Source organism: Lactuca virosa, chromosome 5, assembly GCF_052849685.1.
Source record: "Lactuca virosa cultivar CGN04683 chromosome 5, Lactuca_virosa_CGN04683_v6, whole genome shotgun sequence".
Lineage (NCBI taxonomy): Eukaryota > Viridiplantae > Streptophyta > Magnoliopsida > Asterales > Asteraceae > Lactuca > Lactuca virosa.
Genome location: NC_136430.1, coordinates 389,720,798 through 389,739,659, shown reverse-complemented (window position 1 = coordinate 389,739,659; position 18,862 = coordinate 389,720,798). Strand labels below are relative to the sequence as shown.

Sequence of the window (18,862 nt, the reverse complement as noted above, 5' to 3'; positions counted from 1 at the left end):
ACCGGCTCCCGAAGTGCCGACTGGTCTAGTGTGTAGCGTCACCATACTGAAAATACACCATAACAAACATCAGTATACACATCGTAACTCGAGGGATCTTACATACTACAAGTTTCCTGGGTTTATCTCAACCTTCCTTGATTCAAGTACGGATCCTCTACTTTCAGTAGTACAGGCCCATACTACCTTCCACATCTATCCGTACTTTCCTCAAGAGTTGCCTTGACTCCACCAAGTCCCTTCTACTGTTACTGTTGTTCTCATGCTAGTCACATCTTAGGCTTTCCCTAGGGTAATCACCAACCCACTCTCCGTCCTCAGCTGAATAAGGAGTCCCTGCTATCCTCTAACTAGCTCGCGAATACCATTACATATCACTAAGACTAGATAATTCTTCGAATGAGCGGTCCTACCCTACAACGGTTAGACTCAAACAAGAGCTGCGAAATAAGGCTAAACCTAACCTTCTGAAATAAATTAGTCCTCGTAATATGCAACTTAACATATTTGTTTACTAGTTAGTAATAGATAACTAGAACTCCTAAAAGCACAAAGCAAGCAACATTCGAGCATTGAGTACGCATAATCAAGCATATCCTAATCAAGCCATCATATCACTGACTAATCTGTACTAGCATGCAGTTCATAAAACTGATACACATATAACAGGCACATCAGGCATCATTCCTAGATCCTTAGCCCTAATCTAGCATGCAGTTCTCATAATCCTATCAGAACATAATCTTGTATGGGTAATTTGGGAGTACTTACTTGAGCTCGGATGATTGCATGCACCACACCCTTTTCTCCTTTCAAAATTCTTTTCTATTTTTAAAGTTCTTTTTATAAAAATGATTTTCTTTTGAAAAATTTTCATACCAAGTAGGGATGAGCATTTGGACCGGGGAACCGGACGGAACCGGTACCGGAACCGGAACCGAATAGAACCGATCGGGCCGGGACCGGGACGATATTCTTGTGGATTATTGGAACCGGTAGGAACCGGAACCGGTGGAACCGGTAAAAACCGAAACCGTATGTTGCTATTTCTCGAGGATCGGTTCCAAAATTAACGACACAACAAGAACCGGTAGGAACCGGGAGAACCGGAACCGGTGGAACTGACAGTTCGGTTCGGTAGTTAATTTCGACCAACTTCGGTTCCCGGGTCGGGTCCGGTTCGGGTAGGGATGAGCGTGGGACGGAACCGGTACCGACCCGTCCCGTTCCCGATTTCCGGAATACCGATTTTGATCGAAAGTTAATCCCGAGTACCGAACCGAATTAACATCACCGGTACCGGTACTCGGTACTAGTACCGGTACCGGCGGTACCGATTCCCGAATTTCATGTATTTGGAGTACCAAGTACCGTCCCGTATTTTTAAATTCGGTACGGTTCGGTACCGGTTCCGGTACGGTACCGGTACGGGATCGGGATTTGGGACAACTGCTCATCCCTAGGTTCGGGTCGGTTCCTTTGCTAATCCTTAATACCAAGTCCTCAGTTTGAGTCCAGACACACCCGAGAATGTGCCCGAATCCCTCAAACAAAGGCTCTGATACCAACTTGAAACATCCCAAAAATACGGTCCAAAAAAATCGTTTTAAATCATTGATAAAAGCCATAACTACAGTATCGGTATGCCTCCCTTTGAGCTTTTATACGGGGGGAGGTGTCGGACCCCCATCTGTTGGGGAGAGGTAGGGCAGAGAGTGATGAGGAGCACTGAGATAGTGCTCAAGACGACAGAGCAGATCCAACAGGTCAGACAGAGGTTACTGACGGCCCAGAGTCGTCAGAAGAGTTACGCAAACCGGCGACGTTCAGAGTTAGAGTTCCAGGTCGGAGATTATGTCCGCCTGAAGGTATCCCCATGGAAAGGGGTGATCCGATTCAGGAAGCAGGGCAAGCTGGGCCCTAGATACATCGGTCCTTTCATAGTGATCGCTCGAGTGGGTAAGGTAGCTTATCGGTTAGAGCTGCCTGCAGAGTTGAGTCAGATTCATAACACCTTCCATGTGTCCAAGCTAAGGAAGTGTGTAGCCGATAAGACGACAATGGTCCCTTTAGAGGACATTCAGGTTGATGATCACTTGAACTACATTGAGAAGCCGATAGCGATCTTGGATAGGAAGGTGAAGGTCTTGAGGAATAAAGAGGTGCCCTTGGTTCAGGTTCAGTGGCAACATTGGAAGGGATCCGAGTGGACTTGGGAGCCGGAGTCCGAGATGCGTGAGCAGTACCCAGAGTTGTTTCCGGAGAATGACTTCGAGGGCGAAGTCTGATTCTAGTGGGGGAGAATTATAACATCCCGACTCCCAGGTATAATATTTAATTAAGTTATATTCACTTTGTCAGGGCGACTCGACGAGTTGGAGGCCCCAACTCGCCGAGTAGAGATGGAGATAGCCGCGGGATTTTTAGAGTCTACTCGACGAGTTGGAGGACCCCAACTAGACGAGTAGGTGTTGAGTGTGAAAACCCTAATTTGCAGGGTTTATACCCTATTTAAAGGACCTTAAGCCTTCATTTCCGCCTCCCTTATCATTTTGACACACTGAGAAAAACCCTAATCGAGTTGTATTCATCTGTGTGTGAGAGAGAGAGAGAGAGAGAGGCTAAGATTGTATGTTCTAGTGCATTTTTGGAAGGAGATTGAAGAGCAAAAGGTTTGGAATGAGAAGAAGCCCTTGGATCTGGTGTTCTCTTAGTGCTAGCTGCTATTTGGAGGTAAAAAGCTATCACCTTGATCATTGATTGGTTAGATTTCTTCACTAGGGAGTTTATGGCCATTTCCATCATTTCTTTGGGTCCTTAAGTTGTTTGAGCTTTCCATGGAGTTGAGACTTCAGATCTGGACAGTATGAGGTCCCTTGGGCCTAAAGATTCAAGCTTTATCAAGTTATTGGCTAGCTTCCATGCATTAAACCCTCTATAGAGCTTGTTTTGGTATTTTGAGCCCTAGATGCCATGCATGGATGTAAAGCTTGCAGCTTTACATGATACTTCAGCCTTGGAAGGCTAGATCTAGAGTATGGGGCCTTAGTTCTGCCTAAAAACGTCTAAATGAGAAAATGGGCTAAAGGGACTCGACGAGTGCATGAGCCAACTCGACGAGTCGGTTAGGGTTTTCCCCAATAGTCTGGACACGTGCAAACTTGACGAGTTGATGAGACAACTCGGCGAGTTGAGTTGGAGTTTTCCCGATTTTCCGAGAACAAGAGGAACTCGACGAGTCGCATAGATGCACTCGACGAGTTGGGTCAACAGGGACTGTTGACTCGAGTGTTGACTTCCGTTGACTTTTAGGGTTTGGTCAAGTTATGGATATGGAGGTCATGGAGGGGTAAAATGGTATTTTCACCCTTTCCAAGAGTTAGTAAAGGGGTTAGCTTAATATCTTTAGAGTTGTTATTATGAAGTTTTAATTAGAGATGATTATGATATTTAGGCGGAGCCTAGACCGATCTTTGAGTACGAGACCTACTTGCTTACGTACGAGGTGAGTCTTCTCACTATACTTACCTGAGTGGTAATACTGTGTGACTGGAGGGTCTTATATGAGTTATTGACCGGAGGGTATTATATTAGTTATTGACCGGAGGGTCTTATGTGCTTATACTGAGTTATGTGAGATCATGCATTTTGTCTTTGTGGCTTATGTTGTATATTATTTATGTGCTTTATTGAATTAGGACCGGAGAGTCCAAACCGAGTTGTGAGATCAGAGGGTCTTCACTGAGATACCGGACTGGAGGGTCCGACCCGAGCTGTGAGATCGGAGGGTCCTCACTGAGACACATGACCGGAGGGTCCTTATTGAGATTTAGCCATGATAGGCTAATTATTTGTGCATGGTATTTTGGGGAACTCACTAAGCTTCGTGCTTACAGTGTTGTGTGATATGTGTTTCAGGTACCTCTCAGGATCGCGGGAAGACACCAACTTGATTGTACACACCAGTTTGAGATTATGTTTTTGAGGATTCTGGGATATTATCAAACATTTTGTGGTCTTGTGTTTTGAATAATTTATACATTTGGGTTTTTGAGAAATATGATATTGGGTTTTATGTGGTTTTAAAAATGAAAAATTTGCTTGAAAATTTAGAGCGTTACAGAATCCTTGACATACAATCCTTGAAGGGCTTCATATTTCCCACAATGGGGTCAAAAAGACTCATAAATCAAAACTAAGAGAGATCTAGGCTATTATTCATCAAGTTAGTGACTTTTTACCTCAGAAAGCTGCCAAAGGTAGATGATATCCCAGATCTAAAGCTTCTCTTCAAGCTTGATGGCTTCTAGTTCTTCCAACTCCTTTACCAAGCACAAAACACACTCAAAACATCAAGTTTCTCTCAAAAGGGCTCACAAACGATTTAAGGTTTCAGGGAGGCTGAGGAGGGGCTGAGGGAAAGGATTAAGTCCTTTAAATAGGGTGCAAAACCCTGGAATTAGGGTTTCATTCTAGCAGACCTACTCGCCGAGTTGGGGCCTCTCAACTCGCTGAGTAGATTGCTTAAAACCTGCGTCCCTTTCTAGTCTCTACTCGACGAGTTTGGACTACCAACTCGTCGAGTTGCTTTTATAAAAATGAAAGAATTAATATTTAAATGCGTACAAGGAACCAGACGTTACAAATGTGGTTATTTGATTTTTGATTCTAGTATGATTTCTGGTTTGATTTTGTGTTATGATTTTGATTTTTTGTTATCCACGCGTTCTTCACGGAGTAAACCAACATGATTTTTTGTTATGGTTTTTATTTTTGATTATAGTATGATTTCTAGTTTGATTGAATTGAACGTATGGTTTCAATGAATTGATTTTGGTTTTGATTTTAGATTTGATTTTCGTTTTTGATTTTAGATTTAATTTTTGGGTTGAATGGACTCAATGTCATTTTTATGTTCATGTGTAAGAAAATGTGATTATTTGTTTTGGTGGTATAAGAGACGATGTGATTATTTCTTCGGACAACATTTTACTCCAGCAATAGACAGAGTTGGGTGAAAGTCTGAAGGATAACTGGGTGGTGTGTAAATTTCTAGATTAATACATAAATAATAAAATTTATTAAAAAAAATACATAAATAATTAAATTAATTAAAAAATAAAATAATAAGAGCACAATAATCATACAAGGACCTAATAAAAATAAAAAGTAGGACGTTTCGAATAAAAAAAAATTAAAACCAAATACACAAGTTACCCAAACTATAAGGACCATTCGTGTAATTTACCTTCAAAATAACATATCACAAACGTCAAACAGAAACACCATCATCGTTGATCTTTCCATTCCATATCACCGATTCCAATCCACGAAATTTCTCCAAGATTTCCAAGGTAATCATCAATGTTTTGCTTGATGATCAATATTACTTTTTAATTTTAATTTTACGGAGTGATCAAATCATCAAAGCCTCACACTTTCAAATCCTTTCTGTGAATTTTCTTTTTTTCAAAAACTGAATTCGTTTCCCTACAGTACCATTCGTTTTCTGTCAACTTGTAGTTCAATGCAAGCTATGCTTCTGAATCCCTAAGTATAGAGCTAATTATACGTTGACATCGTTTTGTTGTTGAGATTTGTGTATCGAAATGATAATATCACTTGATCGTTAATTTATGTTGCAGATGTATTTTTCTTAGGTCAACGGATTGGTGGAAGTTTGAACAATCAGTGGTTTGCAACTTTGGGAGGAGCATCAGAGGCACGATTTACTTTCAATTCTCCTGAGGTTTCGAATCGATCGTACAAATCCCTGATCCATTGAATAAGTAACAATGTTAAAATTTTAATTACTTCTATTCCTTCCGATTATTTGATACCAGAACTACATCCACTTCCATGGCGGAACCAAAGAAGATAATCATACTAATGGCCTACAAACTCCTCAAATCACTCATCATCCAACTATCTTCATACCGCTACCTGTGATACAAAGAAACTGAGTGGTTCAGACTTAGGAGACCGGTGAGCACACATGGTTTTCAACCCACAATAATTAGTTTCTTTAATTATATAATTCATATCAAATAATTCACCCGATTACCCATTCTGTTATTCTCACTTACTAATCCTAAAATATTGATCTCATGGGACCTATCTTAAGGATCATCATCAGAAAACAGGTAGACAATACTGCTTTGGGGATCTCGATAACAATATGTGTCAATAAGACAACCATTAGGGGGATAGAGTACATCAAATGATCAGATAGTTTATTAACACCTACAGGTTGCGAGCCTGCTAGCGTTTCCACTAGACTGTCTAGAATAGTTCATGATCGTCATCTATACTCTTCTAGATGATTGGTTCATCAATAGTCAAGTCCCTTCATCATCATCTCATCATTTTCATCACCATCAATAGCCACGCGTAACATACTAACATTTAATCATCTAGATACGTTATATCTATGTGTAAGTTGAAAGTAACTATGCACTCACATGTTAAAGTGGATGACTAGAAAGTTGGACAGTGCTTCGCTTCAACACTTAGCCTTTCCTTTGACGTGACCAATGTTCAATTATCACTAAGTCTTAGTTTAATATTCCTTATGACTAATTAATAGTCTAGATTCCTCAACAATCCCAATGTATACTGAGAGTTCTATCAAATAAGGATCAACCAGGCAGGAAAGTTGAGAGGCAGGACTATTTCGGCACATAGCCTTTCTAAAATCTAACAACCAAGCCAACATGACCATTCTAGGAACCTCTCCCGTAAGTAGACCAATCAGTATGCCGACATGGAATTACTAATAAATCGTATTTGTAGATTCATAACAATGATTATGACTATAAATATAAATTACACTAAAATAAGGATGCGTGTAATTTAACTTACAGATATTTCTTAGATAAAAGTCCAAAAATTGTACTCACAGAGCCTCTACTTGATAACTACTACTTGCCGAGCACCCAAGAGTAGCAGGGCTTCGCTGGAGGACCAAACACTAAGGGGAAATAGGCTAAAATTGAGAGATACTCGAGAGAGAAGTTTATGTGTGGAGTGGGGATCGGATGAGCAAGAGAAAGATATTTATAGGCAATATACACACCGCACATCTGAAGTGCACGCCGCACATCTCGAACACGCTGCTCATCTTGCTTGCTGACATGTGTCCTGATTCGGGTGGTGATGCGTGGCAGTTTCTAGAAGCGCGCGTCGCGCCTCTATTGCGCAAGGTGCACTCGGGAAACTTCAAAAATTCGTAAGTTCTTCATACGAACTCCGTTTTTGATCTTATTTATATCCACATGTATAAATCAACGAGATCTACAACTTTCATTTAGACTCCGTTGGCTAATTTTAATTTTATTTTTACAGTTATATTTTTATCAGGCTTAGACTGTTAAAGTCTGTTAAAAATTCATAGCTCTTTCGTCTGACGTCTGTTTTCGACTGTCTTTATATTGTTGAGCTCTTATTAACGAGATCTTCAACTCTTGTTTACATTGTTTTGACTTACAATCAACCGATCTAAAATTCGCTTTCTGTGTCCGCATTGCTGCGCTGAATCTTAGAAAAATCATAACTTCATCTAACGAAGTCAGATTTAGACGTTCTTTATATGTACACTCTCAGTATTACGATTACTACAACTTTTGTTAAGATTACTTAGGCTCATAAGAAACCTATCAAAAATTCACTTTTTACGACGCGTTGCCGTATCGGGTTGAATGCGAAACTTCAAACAATCATAACTTCTTCGTTATAAGTCGAATTGGAGCGTTCCTTATATCTCCAAAATCCTCATCACGACTACTTCATCTTTCATCAGGGATATTCGGCCTAATTTTTTTTTAGATGCATATTTTATTCATATTTTATTATATCGTTATAAGCACGTATATTACATATAATTACACATAAATCACAATATACTCAAATAATTCTCTTTATTTATTTCATAAAAGGTTACAATTGTTGACCATTACAATCACATCATTTTATTAATGCTTAGTAAGAAACGTGGACGTTACAACCATGTGCTAAACTGACTTTTCTTTCGTGCACACAATGTTGGACATGTGGAGTCAAGTGCATTTAATAAACCGCGCCGCAACACATAGATGCGTGATGTGGTTTCCACGTCACAATATTGTCATGTCATTTATTTGGTAACATGCTAGATTGATGATAACATGTCATTTAATTGATATTACAACAAAATTATAAATATGGTGACATAATTAAGAAACAAAAACAGTGTTAAAATCGCAATTTTGGTAAACATAGTGATTTATTGCATTTCGGAAAAAAATAGTTAACGAGATAACAAGGATAACCGGTCATTCAGTTAATATTGCAATAAAATTGTAAATATAGTGACATAATTACGAAAAAAACTCGGTGTCAAATTCGAAATATTGTGGTAGTATAGTTACTTTTTTTTTGCAATTTGTCCTTATAATAATAATAATAATAATAATAATAATAATAATAATTATTATTATTATTATTATTATTATTTTAAAATAATTGATTTGATTTGATGTTGTTTTTTACTTTAATTTTTTTTTCATTCGAACTATCATTGTGTTAAAAATTTTTTACGAACAATTATATGTATATTTGTGTGAGTTTTATTTAGCCACTACAAAAGTCGGAACAAAATAATAACAGTAGATAGTCTGAACGAAAAAAATGACACGTGGATAGTTCGAATGAAAAAAATAACACAAGAATAGTCTAAATTAAAAAATATCTGAACAAAAAAAATAATACATGAATAGTTTGAACGGAAAAAGTAACACAGTGATAGTTAGTTTGAATGAAAAAAATAACACAAAAATAATCCGAACAAACAAAAAAAATATATTTTTCATGTTAATAATAATAAAAATATGTATTTATTAAAAATATTAAAAACATAAAATAACAAAAAAGAAAAAAAAATTAAAAACAAAAAAATTAAAAACAACAAAAAGTTAAAAAAAATAACAAAAATAAAAAAAAGATAGACAAAGAAATTAAGGGGTATATAAAGAAACCCTATCAATCTATCATAAAAAAAATCACCACTTGAGTTAATGACGTAGAAAGGTAACGAACTTTTATCTTTGTCCACATTTATGTAATTATGTTTTTTTCGTTCACATTTGACCATTGAATTTGTTTGACCTGTTTAAAATAGGGTAATATGACTGGTAATTACGATTATATTACCCTATTATGAACATTTCAAACAAGTTTATTGGTCAAATGTGTATGAAAAAACATGTTAGCTAAATATGGACAAAAATCAAAGGTTCTTACACGTTTTGGTAATATTGGACAAGGACCGTCTCATGGATTGTGCCCTAGGATTAGGTTCTGACACTCAATGAACAATTAGGTTAGGCTTGGTCTAACCCAGTTCAGTCCCGGCTAGTCATGGGCTAGATTGTGTTGCTAGGTCTTTAATGCATATACAACCTAGCCCCTTAAGCGTATACAATCTAACCCCTAACTAGCTGGGCCTAAACTGAGTTGGCCCATGACTTGACCATCTCCTCATACATAAATATCGGACAACCCAATTTCATGTCAATTAATGGATCTTATGACTAGTTGCATTTAACATAAAAACCCCAATATTACCAAAATAGGTAAGAAACTTTGGTTTTTGTTCATATTTAGGTAACCATGTTTTTTTCATACACATTTGACCAATAAACTTGTTTGACCTGTTCATAATAGGGTAATGTTACCACTAATTACCAATCATATTACCTTATTTTGAACAGATCAAACAAGTTTAATGGTTAAATGTATACGAAAAAAACATGGTTATCTTAATGTAAACAAAGAGCAAAATTCATTACCTCTCTCCAGTTTATCAACCCTTTCAACTTATCAAAAAAAATAAAATAAACATTTATCTTGCAATCATTTTTTTTCATTGAATCTGCTTTTTCGGTACTTTATCATATGGGTTTTTTACTTATTGGTAAAAAGAACTATACTTTTCATTTGGACCACATCGTTTGCAATAAGAATGTCGTTATTTTTGCAGAAGCTTTATTTTTTGTTTTTTTATAATTGACGAGACATCCAACACGTGAACTAAAGACAAAGTTTCAAAAATAATCCTTATGGTTTTAAAAAAGTAGCAATTTAAAGATAAATGTTTCCAAATTCGACACGGATGGTCCTTGGGTTTAATGCTGTTAGGTCATCTTCGTTAGAAAGGGGGCATTTTCGTCCTTTCACTTGTTTCCAAAGCTCAGGCACCGTTTTTGAAATTTTGTCTTAATCCGAGTATCTGAATCGAACCTCAGATTCTTCAATTTTATCAGGTACTGTTTCAGATTCTTCTGCATCTACTCGATGTCTATGCAATCTTTTATGGTGTTTCGATGTGTCGGTGTGGCCCAATTACTCTCAAAAGTGTTGATTAGTTTCTTGCCAAAAGTTAAACATGTTTGGTGCTTAACTGTTTATACATTTGTCTCTTAATTTTTTCTGCATCTATTCGTTGTCGATTTGAATTCACTTCATAAAAGTTGGTTTGTGGGTCTAAGCTTAACTGTGTCGGGGCTTGGATTTTAGTATAAATTGTGAAGGAAAGGAATAAGATTTTAGCACTTTTGAGTTGTTTCACGAGCACACCCATCAACTATTGTCTACTTCTTTAGGGCTTATTTCAATCTCCATTTAGGGTTATTGTTGTTTTGTTAATTGTCTCTAATGGATCCACCTATGGCACGGGAGAATGACGGTGGTGAACTTAGTTCGTCGGCTTCACAGGAAAACCAAAACGCTCAAGATCCGTCGGTAGAGGTGGAGAACAGAGAAGACGATTCATCTGCAAAGAAATCTAAGGACGCAAACGGAGAAGAAAGTAACATTGACATTGAAACAGTTGAGAAAACCAAGAGCTCAAATGGTACTAGTTCGAGTTCTAGTGATAATTTAGATGACGGATTCAAATGAGAAGAAAGAAGTTGTTCTTGAACCTGAAGCTGAACAGACAACTGATAAAGTTGAAGAGGTGGAGATTTCCCCCATTGTTGATCCAGTTGATGAAACCAAGAACGAAGAGACACAAGAATCAGTTCCAGCAATTGAACCAATGCCTGAAACAGTACCTGCTACATTGAATAATCTGAGGTTTCCCCCATTGTTGAACCAGTTAAGAATCTGAGTATCAGAATCGAACCATCTTAGAAAAGACAGATGAGCACATGGAACCTGACTGCTCAGCTCATCAACAACGTTGGTGAAACCTGACGGAGGCCGCCACAAGTGAAGAAGAAGATGAAGGTTGGGGGAAGGAGATATCGCCGGAGGTGAGGCCATTGTGGTTTGGGAAGACGATGAAGGCTTGGGGTTAAAAGCAGTAAGGACGAAAATGCCCCCTCTCTAACGGAGATAACCTAACGGCATTAAGCCCAGGGACCATCTGTGTCGGATTTGGAAACGTTAAGGACCACTGATGTTACTGAAAGATATCCTGGCATTGTAAACTATAGGGACCATTTTTTAAATTTTGTCCAAATTAAAATAACATACGACAGACAGAAACACCATTATTGCCTTTTCTTTTCTTTCCGTTCCGTATCACTGATTCCAATCCACGGAACTTCACCATGATTTCAAAGGTAATCTGTGTTTTGCTTGAAGTTCAATATTACTTTTTTTATGTTAATTTTACGGATTGATCAAATCATCAAACCCCACACTATCAATCCTTTCTGTGAATTTTCTTTTTTTAAAAACTGAATTCGTTTCCCTACAATACCATTCGTTTTCTGTCAACTTGTAGTTCAATGCAAGCTATGCTTCTTAATCCCTAAGTATAGAGCTAATTATACGTTGACATCGTTTTGTTGTTGAGATTTGTGTATCCAAATGATAATATCACTTGATCGTTAATTTATGCTGCAGATGTATACATCTTAGGTCAGCGGATTGGTGGAAGTTTGAACAATCAGTGGTTTGCAACTTTGGGAGGAGCAACAGAGGCACGGTTGACTTTCGATTCTCCTGAGGTTTCGAATCGATCATACAAATCCCTGATCCATTGAATAATAAGGAACAGTGTTAAAATTTTAATTACTTCTATTCCTTCCGATTACTTGATACCAGAACTACATCCACTTCCATGCCGGAACCAAAGAAGATAATCATAGACACCGATCCTGGCATTGGTAAGTGCTTCTTTCTGGAGTCTATGGATTACTCTCATCATCATCATCATCATCATCATCATCATCATCATCATCTTGTTAAATTTAAGCTTTTCCCCTTTTCTATTCGAATTTTGAGTTTATGCACTTTATCCTAGAAACTAAGTACACCATCCAATTACAAATAAACTGTGGCTAATAATAGATGATCTTTTAATCCATGTTGTGTGCAATTGTTGAATCAGATGATGCCATGGCAATATTTCTGGCATTAAGGTCACCAGAAATCACAGTGGTTGGGCTTACGACTATTTATGGCAACGTTTACACCACACTTGCCACTAGAAATGCATTGCATTTGGTAAGCCATTTCATGATCTCTTTTACATAAAAAAAGTACTAGCTGTGAATTCTTCTGTGATTAACATTCTTTGTCTTCATACTAACTAAACTGAAGATATTGATGTTTTGTTATTTATATATATAGTTGGAGGTTGCTGGGAGAACAGATATCCCTGTTGCAGAAGGATCTCATGTCAGTTATATGGTACATCTCCTTCCATTTCTATTAGCTTCATATCTTTTCAAAAATCTTATATTTCTTCTGTTTCTTTTTTCTCCATGTGTTAAGAAAGCCACAAAGCTTCGAGTTGCAGACTTTGTCCATGGAGTAGATGGACTTGGAAACCAGAACTTTCCTCAGCCAAAGTCAAAGCCAATAGAAAAGTCAGCTGCAGAATATTTGGTGGAGCAGGCTAATCTTTACCCTGGAGAAATCACTGTGGTGGCATTGGGCCCCCTTACCAATATTGCATTGGTCTCATTTCCATCTTTTTTAATTAAGGAATTAATCGTTTCTTGAAACACCTTTTAAAGAATCTTTTTAATTGTTGCAGGCGATTCAACTGGACCCCACATTCACCAAAAAAATTGGACAAATTGTTCTTCTTGGTGGTGCTTTTGCAGTAAATGGGAATGTGAATCCAGCTTCTGAGGCTAATGTAAGCAACTTTATGATTGTAATTATATCCCAAACAATTTGTTATTATTTATTTACATTTTATTAATTTCTCCCATAGATTTTTGGTGATCCAGAAGCTGCTGATATTGTGTTTACTAGTGGAGCTGATGTTGTGGCTGTTGGAATCAATGTTACTCATCAAGTTATTATGAAAGGTAATCCTTTTTTTTATATATTTTTCTGAAAAGTCAACTTATTATATGATTATGAATTTATGATAATTTTACTAGTATTAACAGTTGCTAATAATATGTTTGTAGATAGTGAGCTTGACAACATGGCAGAATCAGAAGGAAAATTTGCCAAGTATTTATCCAAGATCCTGGATTATTACTTCTCTTATCATCGTGATGCATACAGCATGAAAGGTGAAAGATTGATTTTTTTTTTTTAAAACATAATGTTGATTTCTATAACTTTTGATGTGGCCTTTTATATTAAATAAAAGCATATATCTGTGTGTAGGTGTTTACCTTCATGATCCTACAGCACTTCTTGCAGCTGTTAATCCTTCACTGATGACATACACAGAAGGTGTTGTCAGAGTCCAAACAACTGGCATCACAAGGGGTCTAACCTTGTTTTTCAACAAACAGAAAAGGTGAAAATGTTTGTTTAATCTTTTACTTTTTTTGAGTAAATCACAGTTTTTGTTCCTATATGCTATGTTGATTTTTTTGGATATGGTTTAAAAAAGAATCTTTTTCACTTTCTAGTCTTTATTTATATGACTGTTTTATAACACTTTTAGTCCTTGGTCATGTAAGCTAACCACCTAAGCCCATGGAAATGACCATTTTGCCCCTGTATAAGTGTAAACAAATATTAGAAAGTATGTTGCTATTTCTTGCATTTAACCCAAAGGCATTGATTTACAATTTGAAAAAACTTGTGTGCATGTTTTTGACTTATATGAATCTGTTATTTTTTTACTATACAAGGTTTAATGAAGCGACTGAATGGAACAACAAACCGACAGTGAAAGTGGCAGTGACAGTTGATGCTCCTGCAGTTGTGAAATTAGTAATGGATCGCCTCATGAATTCATAACCTCCATTCATTTTTTTTAAAGTTGTTGACATATTGTCTAATAAAAACATTTCTATTTCAATTCATATGAATTATTTGTCCCTAACCGTTTTTCATTTCAGTATTATTGTTATATGTTTATGTAAGTTATGAATTGTTTTTTATCTTTGAAATTGAAAAAGTAAATGCAAACGATGCATCCATTTTAAATATTTTTTGAAACAAGGAGCAAACTTTTACATTATGGACAAAACGGTCAATTCGCAAGTGGAGGAGGCAAAGTTATAACAGCCAATCGATCAAAGAGGGAGTAAAGAATTGAAGAGATGAACGATCCACCATCTTTTCAAAATCTGTTTTATGAAGTAATAAGTTAATATATAATAGTTTTTTCAAAAAAATCATAGTGTCCCATTGGTCTAGCTCCATTATCTATATTTCCATTATCTGTATTGCCAAATAACCGATTTTATGTTGTAAAAGGTAAACAATTCATGTTTTCTGCATGGTTATACTTTTACCTGCTATATGAGGTTTAATAGGTCACCACTTTTTAAAATTTTACACTTTTGGTATAGATTTTAAAATTTATTACACATTTTGTCCAAATTTAAAACTTTGTTATGAATTTGCCCCGAATATAGTGTTTCTTTACAAATTTATTTTTCTAGAACTTTTTTAAGACTTTTTATAATGGTTTATAATTTCATTAAAGTCTTAGAAAAGTTGCAGAAAAATAAATTTGTAAAAAAACACTAAATTTGGAATGAATCCATAACAAAATTTCAAGTTCGGACCAAATTTATAATAAAATTTAAAATTTGAGTTGAAAATGTAAAATTTTAAAGAGAGGTGTCATATTCAAACCTGCATAGCATGAGAACCTTACACGAAAACATGAATTGATAAAATCGGTTAGTTAGCAACTCTAAAACATTTTAAAAGGTTAGTTTCAAAAAATAAGGATAACCCTTATAATATTACAAGATAACTAATGTTTGATGATTAATTTAATCCAATTAAATTACTATATAAGATATGAGAACCACATTCGGAATCCATCACCCGTTATGCCATGTCATCATGTAGCCAAGTCGATATATACGATATACCTAACCATTTTAACTCTATTTTCTTTACAAATATATGTTGCTTCTCCTTTATAACACATTTTAACACACAAGAAATACAAATCTCATTCTCCACATACTTTTCTCTAAAACTTTTAGTTTAACATTTGTATAATCACACAAGTAGTCACATGAGACGTTCCGTTACCGATTTGACAACTGCGGGAGCATCGACTGTCACTGCCACTTTCACTGTCGGTTTGTTGCTCCATTCAGTCACATCATTAAACCTTGCTTAGTAAAAACAACAAATTACATATTGCAAATGTGTTAAGTTAGACGGATGAGGGACAAAAAGCGCAATAAAACCATGACTTTGGGGCAAAACGGTCATTTTTACCTTTTACGCTTGTTGAAAAACAATGTTAGACCCCTTGTGATGCCAGTTGTCTGGACTCTAACAACACCTTCTGTGTATGTCATCAGTGAAGAATTAACAGTTGCGAGAAGCGCTGTTGGATCGTGAAGGTAAATACCTATACGAGGGTAAAATGGTCATTCTCATGGATCAATAGTTCAATACCGTCACCAACGAACATATTGTGTTTTTTCTATATAATATAAAAGGAGTCATTAAAACTTACAGAAAAAAACATCATGTTTTAAAAAATACATACCTTTAATGTTGTATGCATCATGATGATAAGAAAAGTAATGATCCAGGATTTAATTTGCACAAATACTTGGCAAATATTCCATCCGACTTTGCCAAGTTGTTAAGATCATTGTCTACAAACATATTATAAGTAAGCGTAAATACTAGCATGAATATGATGTGTAACAAATTGGCCAAAAATAACTAAAGTTGAGCTACATAAAATGAAAAAAAAAAATTACTTTTCATGATAACTTGACGAGTAACATTCATGCCAATTGCCAAAACATCAGCTCCACTAGTAAATACGATATCAGCAGCTTCTGGGTCACCAAAAATCTGCTTTTCCAAATTAAATGTAAATAATCAACAAAAAAATGTTGTATGACATTTTCAGACACACACAAGCAAATAGTGTTTCTATGTTTCTTGTTGGAGTTTATGAAGAGTGGATGCGATCAAATCGTATATGATTGTTAAAAACTCCATGGGTAGATCGATATTAACTGAGACAATGTGAAAAAAGCCTATTAACTAAATCCAATTTTCAAAAGAGAGTTGATGATACTTATGTTGACTTAGCTAATTCCTATAGTGACATGCAATCATGCATGATACATCTAACTGCAATACTTCTTATATTGTTTAGTGTACTTATTGGTATTTAGTTTCCAAAAGAAAAATGAAGGACTTACATTAGTCTCGGCAGCTGGATTCACACTCCCATCTATTGCAAAAGCACCACCAAGAAGAACAATCTGTCCAATGTTTTTGGTGAATGTGGGGTCCAGTTGAATCGCCTGAAACATTTAAAAAGATTTTTTAAAAGGTGTTTCAAAAAACAGTTGACTCCTTATATATAAAAAGGTTGGAAATGAGACCAATGCAATATTGGTAAGGGGACCCAATGCCACCACAGTGACTTCTCCAGGATAAAGATTAGCTTGCTCCACCAAATATTCCGCAGCTGACTTTTCTATTGGCTTTGACTTTGGCTGAGGAAAGTTCTGGTTTCCAAGTCCATCCATCCCATGGGCAAAGTCGCGAACTTGAAGCTTTGTGGATTTCTTAGCACACAAACAAAAAGAAAGGGTAGAAAAGATATGATTGATCAAAACTTTCTTGTGAAGTGTGCATAAAAAAGAAATGGAAGGAGATGTATACCATATAACTGACATGAGATCCTTCTGCAACAGGGATATCTGATCTCCCAGCAACCTCCAACTATATATAAATAACAAAACATCATCATCTTTAGTTTAGTTAGTATGAAGACAATGAGAAAAAGCAACAACAGTTTGTAACAAGTGACAGAATTTTAATTACACGAAATCAGAGAATAATTCAAAGCTAGTACTTTTTCTTTTATGTAAAAGAGATGAAATGGCTTTACCAAATGCAATGCATTTCTAGTGGCAAGTGTAGTGTAAACGTTTCCAAAAATAGTCGTAAGCCCAATCACTGTGATACCTGGTGACCTTAATGCCACAAATATTGCCATGGCATCATCTGAATGAACAATTGCATATAACATGGATACAAATTCAGCATGTAGGTGTATATATAATGTATTTGAAATCTGGATGGTGTTCTTATTTTCTAGGCCAAAGTTTCGTACACTCAAGTGATTTGAAAATGGAAGGGAGAAAACCTTCAATTTAACAAGACGATGATTATGATCATAGTATATATTCCATAGACTGCTGAAAGAAGAATTTACCGATGCCAGGGTCGGTGTCTATGATTATCTTCTTTGGTTCCGCCATGGAAGTGGATGCAATTCTGGTATCAGGTAATGGAAACAACAGAAATAAAAAGGGAAACAGCTGTTTTTTAATCAATGGATAAAGGATTTGTATGATTGATTTAAAACCTCAGGAGAATCGAAAGTCGGCTGTGGCTCTGGTTCTTATTCTCCCAAAGTTGCAAACCGCTTATTGACAATGATTGTTCAATCTTCCATTAACTGGATGACCTAGATGAAGATGACTGAAGCATAAGTTGATGATCAAAGTGATATTAGCATTTCGATACATAAATCTGAGCAATGAAAATGATTTCCACGTGTTGGCTCCCTCTGTGAGACTCTGACAAATGCTGTAGACAGGGATTAACAAACACGGCTTGCATGAGTGATGCACAAACACCGTACACGTATTGTATATAAGTTATGCAACTGACAAAAATATACGATACGAAATGGATACGAAATGAAATAGAAAGTGAAATTTGAATTCGTGTTCGTGTCTAAGTATAAAAAACAATGTCTCGTCATGTTGTCACTACAAGAAATTAAGGTATTAGCGGGGACAGACATCGCCGTAAAAGAGTGTCCATGTCGCCACTAAAGGTATTAGCGACGTCCTGTCACCGGAAAAAGGTCGCCGTTGTTGCCTCACTGCAAATGCTCAATCTGTCGCTGCTAATGCTACCTATCGTCGCTAATGCTATATGTCGCTGCTAATTACTTGTCGTCACTAATACTTACGTGTCGCCGCTAAAATATTTTTTTTATTTAACATTAAAATTATAAGAAACAATATAAATGCATAAAAACTGCTATAAAACTTAATTTTGCAGAAATATTAATCCATACACAACCGGTCCAAAATCCTTAAAATAAGCATGGACTTTAGTTTTCCGGCCTCTGTAAATTTTTGCAAGACTCGAATCAATGCTCCGCAACAACTGAGCACGCACAAAATCCAAGTTAACCTTATCCAAATCAAATTTATTCTACAAATACAAAAAGTTAGTTAATTAAATACCAATCACAACTAAACTTAAAATATTATTCAAGTTACCTGTAGATGCATGACTGTTGTATTCCTTAAAGCGGGGGAAACATTGCCCCAACCAGATACACGTTGAAAGGAATGTTCATCCACATATATCTCCCAATATCATGTGAAAACCAATTAGCACACTTCCCGACAGGGGAATATGTGATCTTCCT

At 36.2% G+C, this 18,862-nt stretch overlaps 2 protein-coding genes across 5 annotated transcripts; one reads left to right on the top strand and one right to left on the bottom strand.

The window, feature by feature from the left end:
- Window positions 1-5,335: 5,335 nt before the first annotated feature.
- LOC145117733 (putative uridine nucleosidase 2) lies at window positions 5,336-14,287 on the top strand. Of its 4 annotated transcripts, none has more exons than XM_079054039.1 (11): window positions 11,486-11,603; window positions 11,890-11,993; window positions 12,091-12,152; window positions 12,377-12,492; window positions 12,619-12,678; window positions 12,763-12,948; window positions 13,028-13,132; window positions 13,211-13,307; window positions 13,413-13,520; window positions 13,618-13,753; window positions 14,094-14,287. In XM_079054039.1, the coding sequence occupies exons 3-11, from the start codon at window positions 12,107-12,109 to the stop codon at window positions 14,200-14,202; spliced, it is 963 nt and encodes a 320-aa protein (XP_078910165.1). In that variant the 5' UTR covers window positions 11,486-11,603; window positions 11,890-11,993; window positions 12,091-12,106; the 3' UTR covers window positions 14,203-14,287. The 4 variants fall into 4 exon arrangements, with proteins under 4 accessions (XP_078910166.1, XP_078910165.1, XP_078910164.1 ...); XM_079054041.1 differs by having other exon boundaries at window positions 11,507-11,603; window positions 11,905-11,993; XM_079054040.1 differs by lacking the exon at window positions 11,486-11,603 and adding an exon at window positions 5,336-5,354 and having other exon boundaries at window positions 11,905-12,152.
- Window positions 14,288-15,342: 1,055 nt separating this feature from the next.
- LOC145116300 (putative uridine nucleosidase 2) lies at window positions 15,343-17,445 on the bottom strand. The gene is given in 9 exon segments (XM_079052649.1): window positions 15,343-15,541; window positions 15,652-15,787; window positions 15,929-15,980; window positions 15,982-16,040; window positions 16,149-16,245; window positions 16,602-16,706; window positions 16,788-16,973; window positions 17,071-17,130; window positions 17,300-17,445. Coding segments are annotated over 9 exon segments (939 nt in total). The 5' UTR covers window positions 17,441-17,445; the 3' UTR covers window positions 15,343-15,438.
- Between the last annotated feature and the right edge of the window lie 1,417 nt (window positions 17,446-18,862).